We start from the raw sequence: 18,898 nt of genomic DNA, 5'->3' as shown, positions 1-18,898 counted from the left end.
GCCTATGCACACATCAGGCCACCTCAGGAGAGGCCAGCCAAGTCACCCCGCTGGGGAAAGCGGTTCCACTCAAGCTAAGCACAGAGTCTTCAACTGCTAACACACGCCCCACCCTGGGATCTGACGGAGCGCTCCCGGTGAGAAGTGGAACCTCGTGTTTCAAAGCAGCCAACTCCAGAAGCGAGGGCACTTGGGTACTGTGGCTGTCTTGCCTTTCAGTTATTCCCGCTGCCACAGCGGTGACAAGATCAACCTACCTTCCCAACACCAGGATGCCAGCAGTCAAGGTCCAGGGTGGCTTTAGCTGCTGCATTACTGATGAGATTACTTCACAACGTAATTTAATGAAAACACGTCCTCTTCCCCAGATTAGTAGTGTTACCCCACCTTCATCACACAGGCAGTTCTGAGAGTCAGAATATAAAAAACACTGAGCTTTTTTACTTCTACAGACTAATTATATTGACACCTTTTATACAAATAAAAGCAAATTAGAGTATTACATTAATTTAACAAATTCTAATACAAAAAAGTGTATTTCTTAAAATGTGATCTTTAAATCAAAGCTCTACAGAAACATACAGCTCCCATATAAAGATGTCCAGTCTGCTGAGCAACGCTTGCTCAAAACACCCTTAGGAACTTTTAATACACTCGGAGGTGTGTTACACTTGAACTATACATCTGGATAAACATTACTGAGATCAGAAATGAAGGGAAATCTACGTAATACCAGAACTAGCCGTACAGCTCAAGTGAGAAGCAGGCACCAGCCAAGCTCAGTCCGGCCCAGAGCGGCCCTGGGGCAGCTCTGCCTTGCCTGGTGGCTGACCACACCTTGTGAACACTGTAGTGTTACCGGTCAGTAAGGTAAGAGAGAAAATAACTGTTGGCGGTAAGGAACGAAGTCACAAGCCACATCCGGATCACAGGCAGTATGTTGCCTACACCACTTACAGACTAGAAACTTTCTTTAATAAAACGGATTTACCAAATATCCAAAACGATTTTTTTTGCCTATTGCTCTACTTCACGCAAGTTTACTGCTTTTAGGGTTTGGGGTTTTTTTAAATATTCTGAAATGATCGAACTAGCTGAATCAAAGGTATACAAAATGATCATCTATCAAACATTCACTTTATACATAAATATTTCTGAAACAGATTTACAGTATACAATTAGTTTATACAGCTTAAGCAACTGTTACAATGTAATTTCTCTCGAACTGAAAGCAGCCAAAAGGTCTGAGATTTTTCTTAAAAGGTTCTTGGTCACCGTTCAAATTTTAACTTCCTTCATCTCACACCATTCACATCCCTGTCGTCGCACTTAACACTGCAGGGTTCATTCAACAAACTCTACATTATTCCAGCTAACCCTATGCTGCAAAACCAGTTTATCTGCAAGAAAAGCTCGTTAACTCCAACGTGTTTTTAAATACAATGTATCTACATTTTTCCCCAGAATGCTTCCGCTTCCTGAGCTAGACGTAAAATACCTTAAAACAGGTTTAGACACAGATCTGAGACCCCATAAGCAAACAGCATCAAAATGCATAGGGGGGGGAAAAATACCCACACCACTTTTGGTAGCTCGCATGACTATTTGTTTGCGCTCTATAAATACATTTCAGATGGATCTAATAATCCACTGAACAAGGTAGCAAACATAGTATTTTAATTGGCTAAACTATATTATTGTGTATTGCTCTTGCCTTTTATATAAAAGAACGTGTGTACTACACAGCCTACTGAATACTCCTTATAATCTTTATCTTATCATCTAGGTGACTGGATTTAGAAATGGAATAAGTCTGCAACAGAAGCATGCAATTTCAGCGGGGTTCTGTTTGTCTTTTAAGATCAAATCTGATCGGGTTCAGTACTAGTACCTAAATCAAAGAAGGAAAACATGTTAAAACTGATATTTTGCAGGTACTTTTCAACATTTTAAATCCCTTTGTTATTTCCATTGAAAGTCTGAGGTCACCATCAATGAAAAAGAGCAAATCTAAACCAGAAAACAGATTTTAGTTTGGATGAAAACAAGTTTTGGAGCTCCATGATTTCTGGTTTTGAATCTGTATTTCATAAATCATCTGTTAATGAAAAATTCATTTTCTAATCAAACAATGAAGTAACTTACAGTAAAAACTGTAGTATTAAATAAGCTTATACAATAAATTGCAATATGGTTAAGATTGGGTTTAAGGTGCTATTCCATGTGCCCTGAAGTCTTCTAAAGACTTTACCACGTGGGCATCATGTCTGGGAACCAGACTCTACCAAGATGCTTTGAAACTTCCCAATGGATCTGCTCTAAGCTGTATTTCTGATCGGGAACCAAAACTTCCTCCATAATAGAAAGCTGAGACAGACGACCGCCACACATCTTCACAAACTCAACAAAGGCACTGCAAGAGACTTCACATTCTCCTAGGCCAACGGCTGACAGGTACTTGCAACGTTCCGCAATCCGGATCAGCTCCTCATCCAGTGGCCGCAATCCGTTGGCGCACACCACCAGTTCCACTAGCCGAGGACAGGTCATCCCGACGCGGCCAAGCACGTCTTTGCTGACCGATCTTCCAAAGTAAAGGTGGGTGACAGGTATTTCGTAACGAAAGAACGGGTCAAACTCTTCCTCGTACAAGAAAAAGTACATCACTAAATTTACTTTAGGAGAATGCTTGATGAAAGCGTCCCAGCTGCTCTTCTGAATTGTGTGGAACTGAGTCTGTCCAGGATTTTCACTGACGACGTCAATGCGTAAGTGTTCCAACCGGACGTGCTTCTCCGAGGACAAGGCGAGCAGCAGCTCATCGCTCAGCAGGTGGTAGTTCAGCGCCAGCTCACGTAAGCCGTGACACTGGTCAGCCACGCACAGGATACCTGGGAAAAGACAACAGAGAAACATACCAAGAACTGAACAAGAAACATTAGAGTGAATCTCTTTACCTCTCTCAAGAGGGTGCAAACGCCACGTGTTTCAACACGCAGTCAAGACCTACCGTCACAACAAAAATCACACCAGACAACCAGCACATGAACCTTGTCCACATAAGCATGGCCTTGTGACCTCTGTGTGCCCACACACTAAGATACACACACACTGAGCGACTACATCGCTGCTCTGCTGGGGAAGCATAAAGCAGTTAGCATACTGCACTGTATGCTTTCCTGCGGGCGCTGATTCTCACTGACAGATAAATAGCACATGCTGACTGCTCTGCCCTGTTGTAAGGTGTGCTCATCTTCACTTGTGTAAAAGAGCCCTACTCAAAAGTATTTGTAAAGTATAATTTTTAATTAAACATGGCACTAAGCTGCTCCAGGACAGGTTCAGATTAGATGTGAGGAAAAAAAAAATTCACTGAAAGAGTTGCCAGAGCCTGGAACAGGCTGCCCAGGGAGGGGGTTGCATCGCTGACCCTGGATGTGTTCAAAAAAAAAAGGGTAGATGAGGTAATTAGGGATATGGTTTAGCATAGGGCAGGAACAGTTAGACTCGAGGATCTTAAAGGTCTTTTCCAATCTTTTAATTCTGTGTGTGTGATTTCCCTTGCCTGCTCTGGAAGGACGGCTGACCCCCTCTGTGGCCGACAAAGCAGCCATGAAAGCAAGCTGCTGCCAGAGAAAAACAAATGCAAAACGAATGCTAGATTTTAATTAAGTGCAGAAGTTGCTGCTGTCAGCATGTGTTCTTTCTAGCAAAATATAAATATTTGAATTTGCAAAGGCAACAGCAAAGGAGGGGAACACTAGAACTCAGGAGCAGCAAATGCCATTCTCCCTTTAACCAATCAGTATAACCTGCTGCCCACAGACAACAAAGACATTAACAAAACCCAAGAATAATCAGTTCACTCTATAAGGTTTCCACTCATCCTATTTGCAGACACAAGCAATGGTACCACACTGGTAATGGTACTAAAAAAAAACCCCAAAGCACACCACTACAAAAACCCATAGAGTCCTCTGCATTTCACATGACCCAGAAAACTCTGTGAAATTTGGGATATGGTCTTTCCATTAACAGAGAAGATGAGAACATAGTGTTTAATATAGAGCTGAAAACCCCTGAGCTCAATACAATACAACTTTGAAGCAATGGGAAGACATCTAGAAAGTGAGCGGTTATTTTAGGATACAGTTATTAAACTCAAAGGAGAGGCCCATACTGACCCTGAAAACACTTTCCTAAAAACTTACTGTAAAAATATTGCCTGGATACATACAAGTATGTATTTTCCAACAGAGGAAACCACATGCATCAGAAACTCTACATCAAATACTGTCATTTCAAATATAAAAAAATTATTGGATGAATTTTAAAAAATTCAGAAATTCATCCAGATCAGAAATTCATCCAGTGTTTAGGTAAACAGAATTTTAACCCCATTCTCATTGCAATTATTTCCTGTACAGCCAGCTAATATATGTAAGCATACTCATTATTTGATTTGGGGAGTGACTATCTACACAACAACTAAGTGTACCTACAAACCCATAACTTCTACACATGCCAGAGATTGTTCATCATGATTTACAAACAGAAAATAAAGTTTTTCTTACAACAACACTCCCAAAAGGGTGACTATGACCACACCTTTTAAACACTGGAGCATGTTGCTTCATAATACCACAAATCTTGACACATGTAGTATTTTAAACAGGGTTTCAAGATTGAGATACACTGTCTCCTCACTGCAACAGTTTCAGAAAATAACTTGCTACAAATTTAGCTTCCAAACCAGCTCCTTATGCACAGCTGCTGTCCTTCAGAAAGTCATCTTAGTTAACTTCAAGGGTATGCTATTGACTAGTGCAATGCAAAGTGGGAATGACTGGGGTGGAACTTGCTGCAATCTTTTATGGGTGTAGGACGGAATACCCCTATACCATGTGAACTCATGTAGCTGGCATATGGACCTGACAATGCATGCAGTGCAGACAGATACTGGAGGGCCCGCCCAAAGCCCATGCTATGAATCACAAAACATCCCTAAGTGCTGCCTAAACCTTTGTTATCACCACAAGGTAAACTGCTCTGACATCATACAGCACAGATTTGTGTCAAAAAACACCCTACATCAACTCACACAACCCCCCATCCCCATACAAAGAGATGCAAACCTACCCCCAAAGCAGAGCAGAAACACAGCCTGCAGCCTTTACTGAAATGCTTGCAGTTCCCTCTGTTTCAATAGCTAATATTTTAGGTAATAAACAACAGCACATCACTGTGGAATTGAAATAACCATTATTTTGCTTTACAAGGTACTGTTCTAATGCAAGTTGAAGTACACAGGGGAAACAGCAAGCAGAAGAAACTGCAGATAAGCTCACAAAGATCAGAAATACATCACTGCCTTTTCTTCTCTGAAACGTCATACACCCTCAAGCAGAATACACCTGTCAAACAACTTCACAAACCCATGCCCCTCTCCCAAATTATCCAGCATATGACGTTCCATAAAACCTCCTAGCAAGGATTACCTGCAAGCCAGCAGAGCCTGCTAGTGCTGACAGGTTGCTTCTGGATCCAAATCCAAGGAAATTACTCTCTTGGCCTACCTACAACTCACAGCTCCAGCCTATTCCTCCCAAAAGACACAATATGGCTCCCGTACTCCTCAGGCACAAGGATTCTCAAACAAAATTTTAGGTCAGATGAAAAGACAATCTAATTTCTATGACCCATCTATGATTACAAAGCCTGGAAGGAAACAACATTCCAGTTAACATGCTGGCCAGCACTTTGCTGGACACTGCAAACCAAACCTGCATTTTTGGGACTTCTCTATGTAAAACCAAGCAGAAGGTTCTGTCCAAGAGCTACACCTGCAAAAGCTATTAAGTCTTGTTTTCTTTGTTATCACTACAGCAACCTGCCCTCTGCCACAGTGTCATTTCCCCCACATACCAGGGGTCCTGCTGGCGAATTTAACACCTAACATACCTAATATTTACAGTTGCAACATACTTGCATGAAGAAAGCTGTGTTGACTAGAGTAGTTTTTATTTATTCTCAGAAAGAAATTTAACTAAGTTGTTGGCATCTGGTTTATAATTACTCTCCCACTTCCCAGTGCAAAACTGTTAAGAGTGATTTCACAGCCAATGACACAGGTTGCTCAGGGAAGCCCCATCCCTGGCAGTGCTCAAGGTCAGGCTGGATGAGGCTTTGGGCAACCTGCTCTAGTGAAGGGTGTCCCTGCCCATGGCAGGGGGTTGGAACTAGATAATCTTTGAGGTCCCTTCGAACCCAAAGCATTCTATATGGTTCTATGATTAAAAACCATATTGAGAGCAATTGGTGGTGGAACCCTAAAAAATTAGGATATGCATTTAGCAGAAGCCACCTGGTTAGTTAACTCTACAGGGCCTACCAACAGTGCTGGCTCTACCCAGTCAAAGCTCCCATACACGGCAGAAGGGGATAAAGTCCCTGTAGTGCACATGAAAAACCTCTTGGGGAAGACAGTCTGAATTAGCCCAACACCACACACCATCACTCCTGCCCTGAGAGACTCATGACAAATTGAGCCTGAAGTCATGGACTAAGTGAACTCATTCAACATTTTAGAGGGATAGCCCATGGACTAAAGGAATGACATCTGTGTATGCACATATACACACATCCCAAAGGTGGGGAAAGGGTGGCGATTAACTGAAAATGTAGGATCTGGGCATGATGTAGGTGGTGTGGAAAAAGGGGTGTATCACATCCAGACTTTGGCTAGGACAGAGTTAGTTTTCCCGAGAAGCCCCAGCATAGGTGTGCTGAGCTGGCCAAGGGTGTTTTCCATACCATGTGACATCATGCTTCCCATAAAAGGGGGCTAGTCTGGGAGGGGTGGTGCCACATCCTCCAGGATAGTCTGAGTGCTGGCTAAGCATGCACTTGGTGCTTTGTGTTATCACCATTTGTGTATTCTGTCCTAAGTTCTGGTGACACCATACATCGTGAACTGCGTGAAAGAACCCAAGTTCCAAAAACCTTAATTATACTGGAATATTTAGATAGTCATTGCAGATGCAGCGCACTATCAAGTCCATTTTTAAGTTCCACAACAGGTTAGCTACTTGTCCAGAAAAGACATGCACTATTTTATTATCAGCTCAGTAGTCACTCTGCAAGCGGTGGATAGATGGCCTGACAACCAGATAAATTAGTATTTTATTCAGTGACAGTCACTGTAGACACCACACTCATCCTTGCTCTCACCTCACCCTTATTTTTTCAGGGATTTGCTGGTTTCAGACAGAATTCAATGCATACATCTAGAAAAAGGAAAACAAAACCATAATAGCTTACCAGCTGGAGAAACATGAGGACAGCTGCTCATTTTCAACAGTTTGAGCGTGTCACTGTTGTTAGCTACTAGCACTTTGAGAGATGGATCATCTACTGGTGTATCGTCGATCTTAAGTGAGGAGAGGGATTTGGAGTTTACAAACACCACTGTCAGTGCAGAAATAAAATGTGACTGGAAAAAAAAGAAGTTTAAATGAAAAAGTAGTACCTGAAATAAAAATCTCAGTGGTTTTACACTGTTAACAGCAGTCCTAGTTTTCTTTTACTGACAGCATTTGCTGAAAAAGCGTTCTTCTGACACTGCACAATTAAAATTTAATATTAATATTGACATATTTTTGAGTATACAAAGTATAATTTTTTGCTATCAGTTAGTCTATGTGTTCAGCAAATAAGAATGTCTAACATGAAATATAAATGAAGAACCTGACCCAGGACAACCCACTACACAGACTATTGAAAGACCACAAGCAAAGAGAAAGCCTAGAAGCTCTAATTCTGATGATACTTTGCAAACAGCACTCCAAAAGAAACAGGACTTTCCTTCTAGAACAGGAGTTCCTACATTGTGAGCTGTGCTGCACTGGTGAGATGCAAACACAGTCAAGAGTTGCAGCCTGGTACTGTTAAGAAGCCTTGGAAGCCAAAGAGTACCACTGCCTGCCCACCATCCACAGAATTTTTAGGGTTTGAGTGGATTTATCTTGCAGAGATAACTGGAGTGATCCAAACAGATCCAAGGAGTGGGTGATCAATTAATTGCCAATTAAGCAGCATAGATAATGCAGGTGAAGCGCTCAAGGTTGCTCCCGCAGTGTTTTTATGCAACTGCTGGAACTTACCAGTAAAGACAGAGCCCAGAACACCTTAACTGGAGAAACACAGACTAAAAAGCAGATAACAGCAGTGCTTGTAGAAATCATTGGTGGGGTGAAGGAAGTGAAAAACTAGCTTAGCTTCACAATTTCTTACAAAATTGACGGAAGAGAACACTTCAAGCACTTCCTCCATGCATTACCTTAAGTGCCCTATAAAATTATCTGCTACTTTGACCTCAGTACTGTTTCAGCTATGTAAAATCCTGGACAGAGTTCCACAAGAGAAGGCCTGGCAGCAGTATTTGTTCGTTCTGACATTACATGCCTCTGGGTTTTGCTAAAACTTGCACACAATTAGATCTAGAGCAGGAGTTACTACTTTCACGTTGAAATAGACTCTCAGTTTATGAAAATGGAAACAGAAAGTTCAAACTGGAAGCATGAGGCATTCAGGCTTTAGGGACCACTCCAAACTATAGTGACAGTACTCTGATTAAACATGCTGGGTACTGAATAAGAAGTCAATTAATAGTATTTCCACCCTCTATTCCACAGAGATATGGTTTAGAATAGGACAAGAAATGGTTGGACTCTATAATCTTCAAGGTCTTTTCCAACCTAGTGATTCTGTCTTAGTCTTGTGGTTTTAATCTCTGTATTTATGTGGTGGTTTCACTCATTAAGTGAGACATTAGTGAAACTAGTGCAGTTTCATTCACTAAGACCACTGCTAAAAGGAAAAGCGAAGTTAACCATGTTTTCAAAAACAGGTAACTTGAACCTGCAGTTTCAAGAGCTATCATGAGACAGGCAGTATCTTATAAATTTAAATGCTGGTGATTTAATGTTTTTCAATATTGCCACATATGTAGTTTATAGTATGACTCTTTAAAAAAAAAAATCATGTAGAACATGCTTAGTGAAAAGACTGGGCAACACAATGCTAAACATGATTTACAAACATTTACCAGATGTCACCTTACTTGAAATCAGAAGAGCACCAAGGAAGGTAATGCAAAGTTGTTCAGCTTTCCTACATGGTCTGAGTAAAAAAACCAAAACAAACCAAACACCACCACAAAATACATCATGTAGTGTTAACCATTTTTCAGATCCACTCATCTTTGCCTGCCTGTCAATCAACGGGCCTGTTTCTAACAGCTTCCCACAATAACTTATTTGTGGTCCAATTATTTAGCTTCATTGGAAGTCTAAGAAAATTTGAAGTCATTGGTGGTACTGTATGCCACTGACAGTATTATTAGACTGGCAAACATCAAAAGGCAATTTATGCCTAGAGCTAATTTTGGTTCACTGTGAATATATTTTTAAAGGCCATGTGTGAACCTATTGAAAACCAAAAAAAGAAGCCTGTATTTCAGAACCCTTGAAGCTGCATAAGACCATAGCATGAATGACTGCAAATAATTATTCAGCAGGCTGTAATTTATCCCTCTGGTGAAAGCTAACTGAAAGAGCTAAAATAACATTCCGATTTAGAAATACAACAACATACAAGAGCTGAAAGGTCAAAGCATTGATAACACATTGAATCTGTGGATTTTTTTCCCCTGGCACATTCAGGTTTTCTATAGTCACATCAGAAAAGGAAAAAAAAATCATAACAAGCCCTAATTAGAGATCTGCAAAGGCTCTCTGAAAATTAAGGATTAAAAATACCTACTCAAGAGAACTACATGACACAGTTGTGATCACTACAGAGGATAATAATTGATAATCCTTCTGCAGCTAACCTTACTTAAACCCTGCAGCCTACTTCCTTTCCTGAGGCTGGCTCTCCTTCTTCCTTATTGCCATCATCAGCAATGACATCACTGCAATCCAGCTAATAGCCTAGCGGTATCTGGCCCTTCACATACACGTGGGCTGGATTCAAGAATCGAGGCTGAAAGAAATCCAAATCATTCCTGCTACAGAGCAAGCAGCTGAGGTTACCCCAATTATTCTGCCACTCCTCAGCAACAGTACATTTCTACCTCACTAGCAGGAATTCTTGTTCAGAAGCATATATAAGAGATTTTTTGTCTTTTAGATTAGATGTCTTCTAATGAAACCTTCTTTTTGTAAACATGCAAGGTAGAAAAAAAAAAATCTAACAGAAAGATTGAGAAATACAGCGCACTTGGTTTAAGAATCCAACACTTGATTGCATGACACAAAGTCATGTCGTGAAATACCACAAACATATCACTTTCCAAAGACAGTTCAGTGATAGTATAATCAACTTTTTAAAAGGGTAGACAATGGTAGGACAAAGGGAAATGGATTAAAACTAAAGGAAGGGAGGTTTAGATTAGATACTAGGGGGAAGTTTTTTACCAAGAGAGTGGTGAGGTGCTGGAACAAGCTGCCCAGAGAGGTGGTGGATGCCCCATCCCTCGATGTGTTCAAGGCCAGATTGGATGGGGCCCTGGGCAACCTTGTGTAGATTCAGGCTGGGGGTTGGTGTCCCTGCCTGTGGCAGGGGGCTTGGAACTTGATGATGCCCTTCCAACCCATGCCATTCTATGATACAGCAAGTCCACACATATAAAACTACTACTCTTGACTGTAGTTGCCTCCTATACATCCTCCACAGTTCAGTTAGGCAGGAAATGTTTAGCATCCTGACTGGTAACATACTGCCCCATACACACTGAGGTCCAACAGACAGGAGAGCTTGGAAGAACAATGTGAGAACAAAGTTCTGTATGAACAATTGTGATACTTTGCTATAGAAGAAGAAAATATGACAATACCTTTGGTAAATCCATGAAGCTTGGCCGGGCAGTGGAAATTAGCCCAAGTGTTTTCAGAGAGCAATTCACCAGCTGTGATAGAATATCGCAAGCCGCTTCTGCGGATTCCTTGCTGCTGTCCACCTTAAAAGAAAAGAGGGTTATGTTTCAGAAAACACTGCATCAAGCACACTCTAGGAAAAAGAAGAGTAGATGTACTTCAACTTCCTTGTTTTTCAAATTCATCTTCTGAAATGTGATGTCAACCCCCCCCCCAACACCTTATTGAGAAACAAACAAAACAATCCATTTCCCCAAAAAAGTACATACCAAAAAACCAAGATAATCTGCTATAAATGTACTACCTTCCTAAACATTTTGGTAAAAATCTAGCATGGTGAAAGGTCAGCTAAACAGTCTGTTCCAAGATATTCAACTCACATCAAATAGTAAGAAAGTGGAGACTCATTGGGGTCCAGAGCCTACCTCACTCCCTCCTTACATTCTTCACAGAATCATGGAATCGTAGGGGTTGGAAGGCACCTCCAGAGATCATCGGGTCCACCCCCCCTGCCAAAGCAGCTCCCTAGGACATATCACTCAGATATTCAAGGCCCGTCTGGACGCCTATCTCCAAAGATGGAGACTCCACACCCCCCTGGGCAGCCTGTGCCAGGGCTCTGTCACCCTCACTGTGTAAAAGTTCTTCCGCATGTTGGTGCGGAACTTCCTGTGCTCCAACTTGCAGCCATTGCCCCTTGTCCTGTCTCCACAGAGCACTGGCACTGAAAAGGGGCTGGCCATTTCCCCCTGTGTCCCACATTCCTTGTCAAAAATGTGGGAATTCTATAAACCCTTTACTGTGTGAAAAAACGGCTTCCTTTAAGGTGACTCAGCCTGTAACATCGAGCTGCTAGACAGTTAAGTGCATTACTATATGAACAGATATGACCGGGCCTTCAGTGCTGACACAACAGATATGCAATGGATACTTAAAAAAAAATAAAATTAAAACCACCCCAATCTTCATTAGTCACTTTGTTACACAGCCAAATCCAGTGGATTTTTCTCAACACTCAGACATGCTTTCCAAGCAACCTCTTATGTACAGTTGGCATGAGTTTTGCCAACCTACAGAGCAAAAACTTTTATCACAAGGTCAATTTTAAGTCTACAATAAGCCATGCTACCTTGTCAGCAACTGATTTAAGTTCAATGAATGCTGATTTTCAGCACAAACACAAGCTGAACACCCTTGGATTTTCAGCAATCTAATCTTTCTTGGGGGTTGGGCCCGATGAGATCTTAAGGTCCCTTCAAACCCCTATGATTCTGTGATTCTTTACCTAAAAAGAAAAATAAATAAAAAATTGCAAATTTTCAGCCTCGACAGAACAACAGTGAGGGTGTTATATCCACTCTCTTCTGATTATGCTTGCTCCTTAGTACTTCCTGCAACCTAGTCTTCATTCTGCAACACTGAAGAACAACTCAAGGGACACAGGCAAGAAGTAACAGGATTCTCACCGTACCAGTGAAGAGCATCTAAAATACTTCAAAAACATTTGGTGTAAAGCACAGAATGGATTGGAGACAGACACTGGAAAATTCCAATACTACCAAGTTTTTTCTTTATTTGGAGATTGATAAAAGCCCTGCAAACCTTGTGATCAGTTTACATCTGATATTGCATCAAGCAGCAGCGACACACAGCAGGCAGATGTGTCCCAGCTACTCACATGATGATGATCCCTACACTAAAACTGCCAGGCTGCAGAAACAAACAACTAGTATGTCCACCTTGCTGCAGAAGTAATTTCCTTTTCAAATTTGTCACACAGCTGATGCATATCCAGCCATGACTGTTTCACAGCACCCTTCCAAAACAGAGGGATATGTAGGCCAATGTTAAGAGGTTTTCATCTGCTGAAAACGAATGCCATTATGTTAACAAAGCTGACTCTCACCAAATGGTATTTGTCAGCCAAGCACAATCGGTAGATATACCATGCTGTGCAAATCCCATGGCTTTTTCAGTTAACTGACAGGCAGCGATGCTGAATAGATGCCATACACAGACAAGCTCATATAATTTGGTATGCACAGTCCCAGACAATTTAGTACTAAAACCTGCAGGTTGCTTACTACTAGTACTGAAGTCACTCTCTGTTCATTAGATGTTTTCTAACCATGAACACTAGATCCAGCTCCTTACAAGATGTGAAATGGGGAAATGCCCAGTTTACGCATCCTGAACAAACTTAATTCTGAGAGGCACCTGCATGTGCAGCAGTATCAGAACTGGAGTATTTTTGCTGTTTGAGGGGGAATTCAAGCAGCTAAGATGCTGCAAGAAAAAAATAACAAAGCAAACACCACCACCATCACAAAACACCTAATGGAACTGAGGCAATGAAAAGGTATGTTTAGAATTGTTAATCTATGTGGTGGTCCTGAAAAAATGCCCAAATAAATGAACTGGGAGATAATCTCTATGTCTATACTTCCTTTTAGGGGGCCCATTTCTTCAAGTATACTAGGCCTAAAAGCCAGGCTTACCACACAGACAGCTGCTGTATTTCTTCTTAGAAAACTGACATCCCTAGTCACAAAAATAAGGCCTTTTCATAAGCCTTTCCTAACATTTGGTCATGTTTAATTTTCAGCATGTTAAAATGCTTTGATCACAACTGTCAATTACTACATATCATCGATACTTCAATTACTGACAAATACCAAAGCATGATTTAATTAATGTAGATGAACCATCAAAACTGTCTCAAGAGACATCATCAAGAGGTATTTCCTTAAAATATTCTACATAAAATGCGGGGCCGGGGCGGGTGGGAGCAGAAAGAAAAAGAGAAAAGAACTAAGTTTAACTAATGCTTTTGCTTTTATAAAATTATTTTTTAAAAGCTCATAAAATACACTACCTTGAAGCTTACATACTGCAGGTGATTGGAATGTCTCTTTATTATTTGCTTGATTAGTTCAGGATGCGTAGCCCTCAAGTAAGATGTAGCTGGTTGATTCAGTTCAAACTCAAAACACCTCCAGAGGTCAGGCATATGAAACACTTGGTTCCAGCTTCGGCAGACCTGGGATGCATGAGCACGATCCAGAAGGGGCAAGTACTGAAACACCTGCAGGATAATGTCTTGAAGGAGGTTCGCCCAGTCAGGACTCCGCACAACTACAGGTTTCTCGTCTGTAACCCTGTGTCTCTTGGATTCCTTCTCAGTTGTCTCTTCAGAGGAACTGCTGGTGGCCTCATTAGTTTTCCTTCCTCGTTTCATTCTAGAAAAATAAAATAATAATAGTAATAATAACAGCCATCAGCATCAATATATTTTATAAATGTAACAGAACCAAAAACAAAGTTAACAGAAAACTGTGGAGGTGAAATGAAAAAGCATGTTTTCCGTAACCACATTTTTGCAATTTCACAATAATGAATATGAAGTGGCAGTCTGAAAATAACATTACCATCTGAAAAGGTATCTTTAATATTACTTCTTTAATCATTAACAGTGTGAATCCATTTATAACAGTCATTCTCATTGTTTAACTTTTGTGTTTGAGAACACTTTGAACCTGATTTGTTTTACTGTTTTGTTAATTATCACTCTACTTTCCTATGATGGAAAGATATTCTTTTGAACATTCATATTGCTGTCCCAGTCTTATTTACCAGAAGCAACATCTGAAACTGTGGAAGGCAAAAGTCAAGCAAGAAAGCAAATAGTGAGTGTATGCATGTTTGCAGGCATTGCAACTTGTCAACATTGTATCTGTTCAATTACTTTTTATTCCCAGACAGAACCTTTTCCAAAAATTTATTTTTAAAAGGTTACTTTAGTATGCACTAATTTTAAATCAGCATCCTTAAAAATGTATTTCATCAAGAACATCAGTGCCTTTTGGTTTTTTGTTTTTCAACAAGCTAGTAAATAGGGATTATGAAAGGTTTCCAGTAATGGTCTGGAAAGTTTACAGAAGAATTAGCAAAATTTCTTCAAAATCATATTAAATTCAGCAAGTCTGAGGCAAAAGGTTCTCTCATTAGCAGTATCATATACTTCCTCCATAGCAGTCTCAGTCACACAAGTTCTATCCCATATTACATCATTAAAGAAGAGAAAAAACAGCACCCTACCACTACGTACATCTGAAATAAATCTAGCCTTGGGTTTTTAATCAAAGTGTGTTCTTTTGTACATGCTAGTTCACAAATGCACTTAGCATGCAATAATTTAGTTTTAAAAGCCTCTATGTAATGCATATCATGTCCTACAGAACTACAAAATGCACTTCACACTAAACTATTAACACGCTCAATTCTATCTAAAGAGGTAAGAGAATCCAGGGATGGGCTTGACAGGGATAGGCATCCCCCAGCACCCCTATTTCTAAGATAAACATGGATTTCATGCAGTTAAACCACTCTGGTTTAACATTCAAGTACAATTACACACATAAAATTATCATATGCCCAGTCTGTCCGGGACCTGAACAATTCCCTGCTACGCACAACAACTAAGTAAAAATTCAGAAGTCTTTTAAAACAAAGCATCACGTGCTATATACACACACAAGTGAAACATTGTACTGTTTGTCATCCAATGCATCATAGATTATTGTCTCAATGCCAGCATCTCCTTACTTATCTTTAAATCACTGTAATCCTACTCACTCACATGACAATAGCAAGCTATCACTTAAGGTCTGGAGCTATTCATGAAATGATGTAAACACACCCAAACATACTGTTGTGAAAGACTGAAGGAGACAATTTGTCTCTTGATTATTTTTTTCGGTTTGTTTTCAGTCCCAGTAGCACTTGGGGGCAAGCATAAAATGAAAACACTACTGGGCAAAAAAAAATCTCTCCTTGCTTCTCGAGAGCTATTTACTAAGATTTCACAGTGCACAACTATGCAAAACATGCCTCCAGTGCTGAAACAAGCTTTCCACCCAAGGGGGAGTTCTGCTGCTCAGCCACAAACTTCACTGGTACAGAAGCAAAGCAAGGAAACTGCACAGTGACACAGAACTCTGAAACCTGAATAATTAAAAACTAATCAAGAATTAGATTAGCAAATCCACTGCAAACCTGTTACGTTTGTGTTTGAGATAGCTACTAAGCATAGGCCAAGAATGTTATTTGTAATACACTAGTCTGTAATGCAACATTCCTTTAAACTTCAGGCTAAATAGGTATTCCAAAAATGAGGTTATAACAAGCAATTACCACACACAAGCTATTTACTTGCCAAATTTGGGACAGAGTGTTTAACATCAAAGTTTTTTCCAAAGCAACCTCTTGTTAATCTGTAAAAAAACTATACAAGGTCACTGTTAGACGTGGCTCTCCAGGTCTTCCTTTATAGAGAAGATCCTGCTTCACCTTTTGCTAATAAGGTAATACATGCACCTAAAATTTCTAGTTAGGTAGGCTACTTTTACTACTGGATTAGGGGGTCAAGTTCTGGATTTTCTCCCTTGTCATACTATAGGAGAGCACAAAGAGTAGAGACAATTCACATATGCAACATGCTTACTATAGATCTCTTCAAAGACACAAGCACTCGATCTCACACATTTTTTGCCTTACTTTGTTTTGTGGGGTTTTGCTGTTGTTGTTAAGAAAAGACCAGGCACTGAGCTGTCACTGAAAAAACTGTATGAATTTTGCAGCTGGAAAAATAACCTCTCAGACTTGGCTGAGAGAAGTGGACCAGGTCATCAGCAGCCAACTTAGAAGCTGCACCTCTGAGCTAACTTTGATGAGTTCTAAATAGTTAATACAGGCTAGCTGCAGATCAAAACCCACTCTTGAACTTGTGGGGTACTACCCCAAGTTTTTATAGACAGCCAATGAAGAGACAATATGGCCACCATCAGAGCTATAATAATAATAATGGATTTCAGGTCACAGCTTTCCATCAGTGTAAGATGCTACTGTGTTCTACATGCTGTGGCTTGAAAAGGTACTTCCAGACAACTTTTTTGTTCCTGACATCTTGGAATTTCCTGTAATTAAAGAGAAAGTAATCAAAAGGTTTTAAAAATATTTCCTCGTGGGTTTTTTTTCTAGAGAAAAGAAAAAAAGTCTGACTTCAAGACTAAAAAATACGATTTTAAGAATTAGATGACTGGTTTGTCATCTCAATTAATTTGTCCATCTAACTTTTGTCATCTTGTTTCAGAATTTAAAGTATTGTAATAGCTTTTTAAAAATCATAACTGTTTTCAACATCTTAACATGCCTAACAATAAGTACCAAATTGAAAAAATGCACATTTTTCTACAGAAATTTGCAAAGTCATCTGAAATTTATTAATAAAACCATGTAAGACCTCTTAAGAGAATAAGCCTTTCTGCAAATTCAATATAGGAACGGGCAAAAGCAATTAGTTCAGTTCACTCTGTATCTGACAGTCTAAAGATCTAACTATTTTAAATCCAAAGCCAACAGAAATAACTTTTCATTGAGGCAGACACTGATGCAAAATGCCATGTAAGTGTATTACTGCACAGGTACAGCTTATATTTCAGACTCTTGATTGCTTATCACCTCTTAAAACGCTTGAGCCACCACTCCTGCATCTGCGGCAGACTCACTTGTCACTGACCGTCTTTTTCCAAATTGCTTCTGTAGTCAACTTTACTTTTAAAAATCTAAGATCTTGACAGAAGCGGGAGGGGGGGGGACACGACACCCCAAAACAGCAAAACCATCACACTCTACCAGAGAGATGGGTGAAATCAGGATCCCTGACTCCTTAAGAATTTCCCAATTAATTTCTTAATTTACTGTAACAAATTGTTTCTGAACTCCGTGTTCCGAACTCCGCATCGGGGCGCAACCCACGCTATCTCGTGTGCAACACAGTCATGTTCAACCGTAATCACATAGTTCAGCCACCAAGTAAGAGGTGGAGCAAAGCACATGCTTACCATTGTTTTTATTGCTGAGTAAGGTGCAGACAGAACACAATGGCAGTTCAGAAAGAGAAAAAAAAAAAAGGAAAGAAACAAAACCAACAAACTCTGCATGGCTGTTTACATTCTGCTGATAACGCTTTCCCATGAACAAGGGTAACTACTGAGCTTCTTGTGGTGGTACACACCTGAAGTAAGGCTGTTTTGGAAACAAAAGGCAAGACCCAACGGGGGTGGGGTGGGGGGGGAGGAGGGGGCACGGTCTTTTAAGAGGGGGCGACCCAGGCACAACCCTAAACTCCCAGTCTCTGCGAACAACTAGTTCTGCAGAAAACAACGAGGGTTTATACACTTTATTACCCCTATTATGAGAACTCTGCGAGGCAGCTACACCCTGTAAATACGGAGGATAAGGTTTTAAGCCCCGCTACTCCCGCGGACGCTTCACCTCAGGGTCGGCTCCTCCCGACCCGGCCCAGCCAAGCCCCAGCCCGGGGCGCGGCGCCGCGGGGCTCTGACAGACCGCGGGCAGGTTCTGCCCTCCCGGACAGGGCCCCAAACCTCGCCACCTCCACTGCTCGGACCCCTGCCTCTCCTCCCTACCTCGGCAGCGCAGCCGGGGTCGCGAGGAAAGCCCCGCCCCATCGCCGCCCACCCCCGTCCAGCCCCGTCACCTGGCGACTCCCTGCTGCGCTTCGCATTAACCAGGACTCGGACCACGCTGGCGTCTCCGCTCCGGCCACATCAGCTCCCTCCGCCGAAGTCAACCCCAGCACCTCCTCCTCCTCTTCCTCCTCCGCCCGGCTGTCCGTGCAGCCCCGCTCGCACCACCGCTTGCTTGCCTTCCCCCTCTCCCTCTCTGTTTACTTCCCAGCAGCGGAAGCGACGCAAACCAGCCAAAATGGCGGCGGGCGGGCTGCGAGGCGGCGCGCCCCCTCCCCTCCGCCTCCCTCCCGCGCGGGAGGCGGCGCGAGCGAGGCGCTGGGCGGGAGGTTGCGCGCCGCAATGGCCGCCCGGCAGCCGTTACGCTGAGGCGGCGGTACCGCCGCTGGGGGCTTTGTCCCGCCCGGTACC

General features: G+C 41.5%; 1 protein-coding gene across 1 annotated transcript; it reads right to left on the bottom strand.

Moving 5' to 3' along the window:
• Positions 1 to 442: 442 nt before the first annotated feature.
• FBXL3 (F-box and leucine rich repeat protein 3) lies at positions 443 to 18,610 on the bottom strand. The gene is made up of 5 exons (XM_084279567.1): positions 18,499 to 18,610; positions 13,813 to 14,176; positions 10,898 to 11,020; positions 7,321 to 7,492; positions 443 to 2,891 (listed from the first exon to the last, which is right to left on the bottom strand). The coding sequence occupies exons 2-5, from the start codon at positions 14,173 to 14,175 to the stop codon at positions 2,248 to 2,250; spliced, it is 1,302 nt and encodes a 433-aa protein (XP_084135693.1). The 5' UTR covers position 14,176; positions 18,499 to 18,610; the 3' UTR covers positions 443 to 2,247.
• Positions 18,611 to 18,898: the final 288 nt, after the last annotated feature.

This window comes from Gallinula chloropus (assembly GCF_964237585.1).
Source record: "Gallinula chloropus genome assembly, chromosome: 1".
NCBI lineage: Eukaryota > Metazoa > Chordata > Aves > Gruiformes > Rallidae > Gallinula > Gallinula chloropus.
This window is presented reverse-complemented; position numbering and strand designations above follow the sequence as displayed.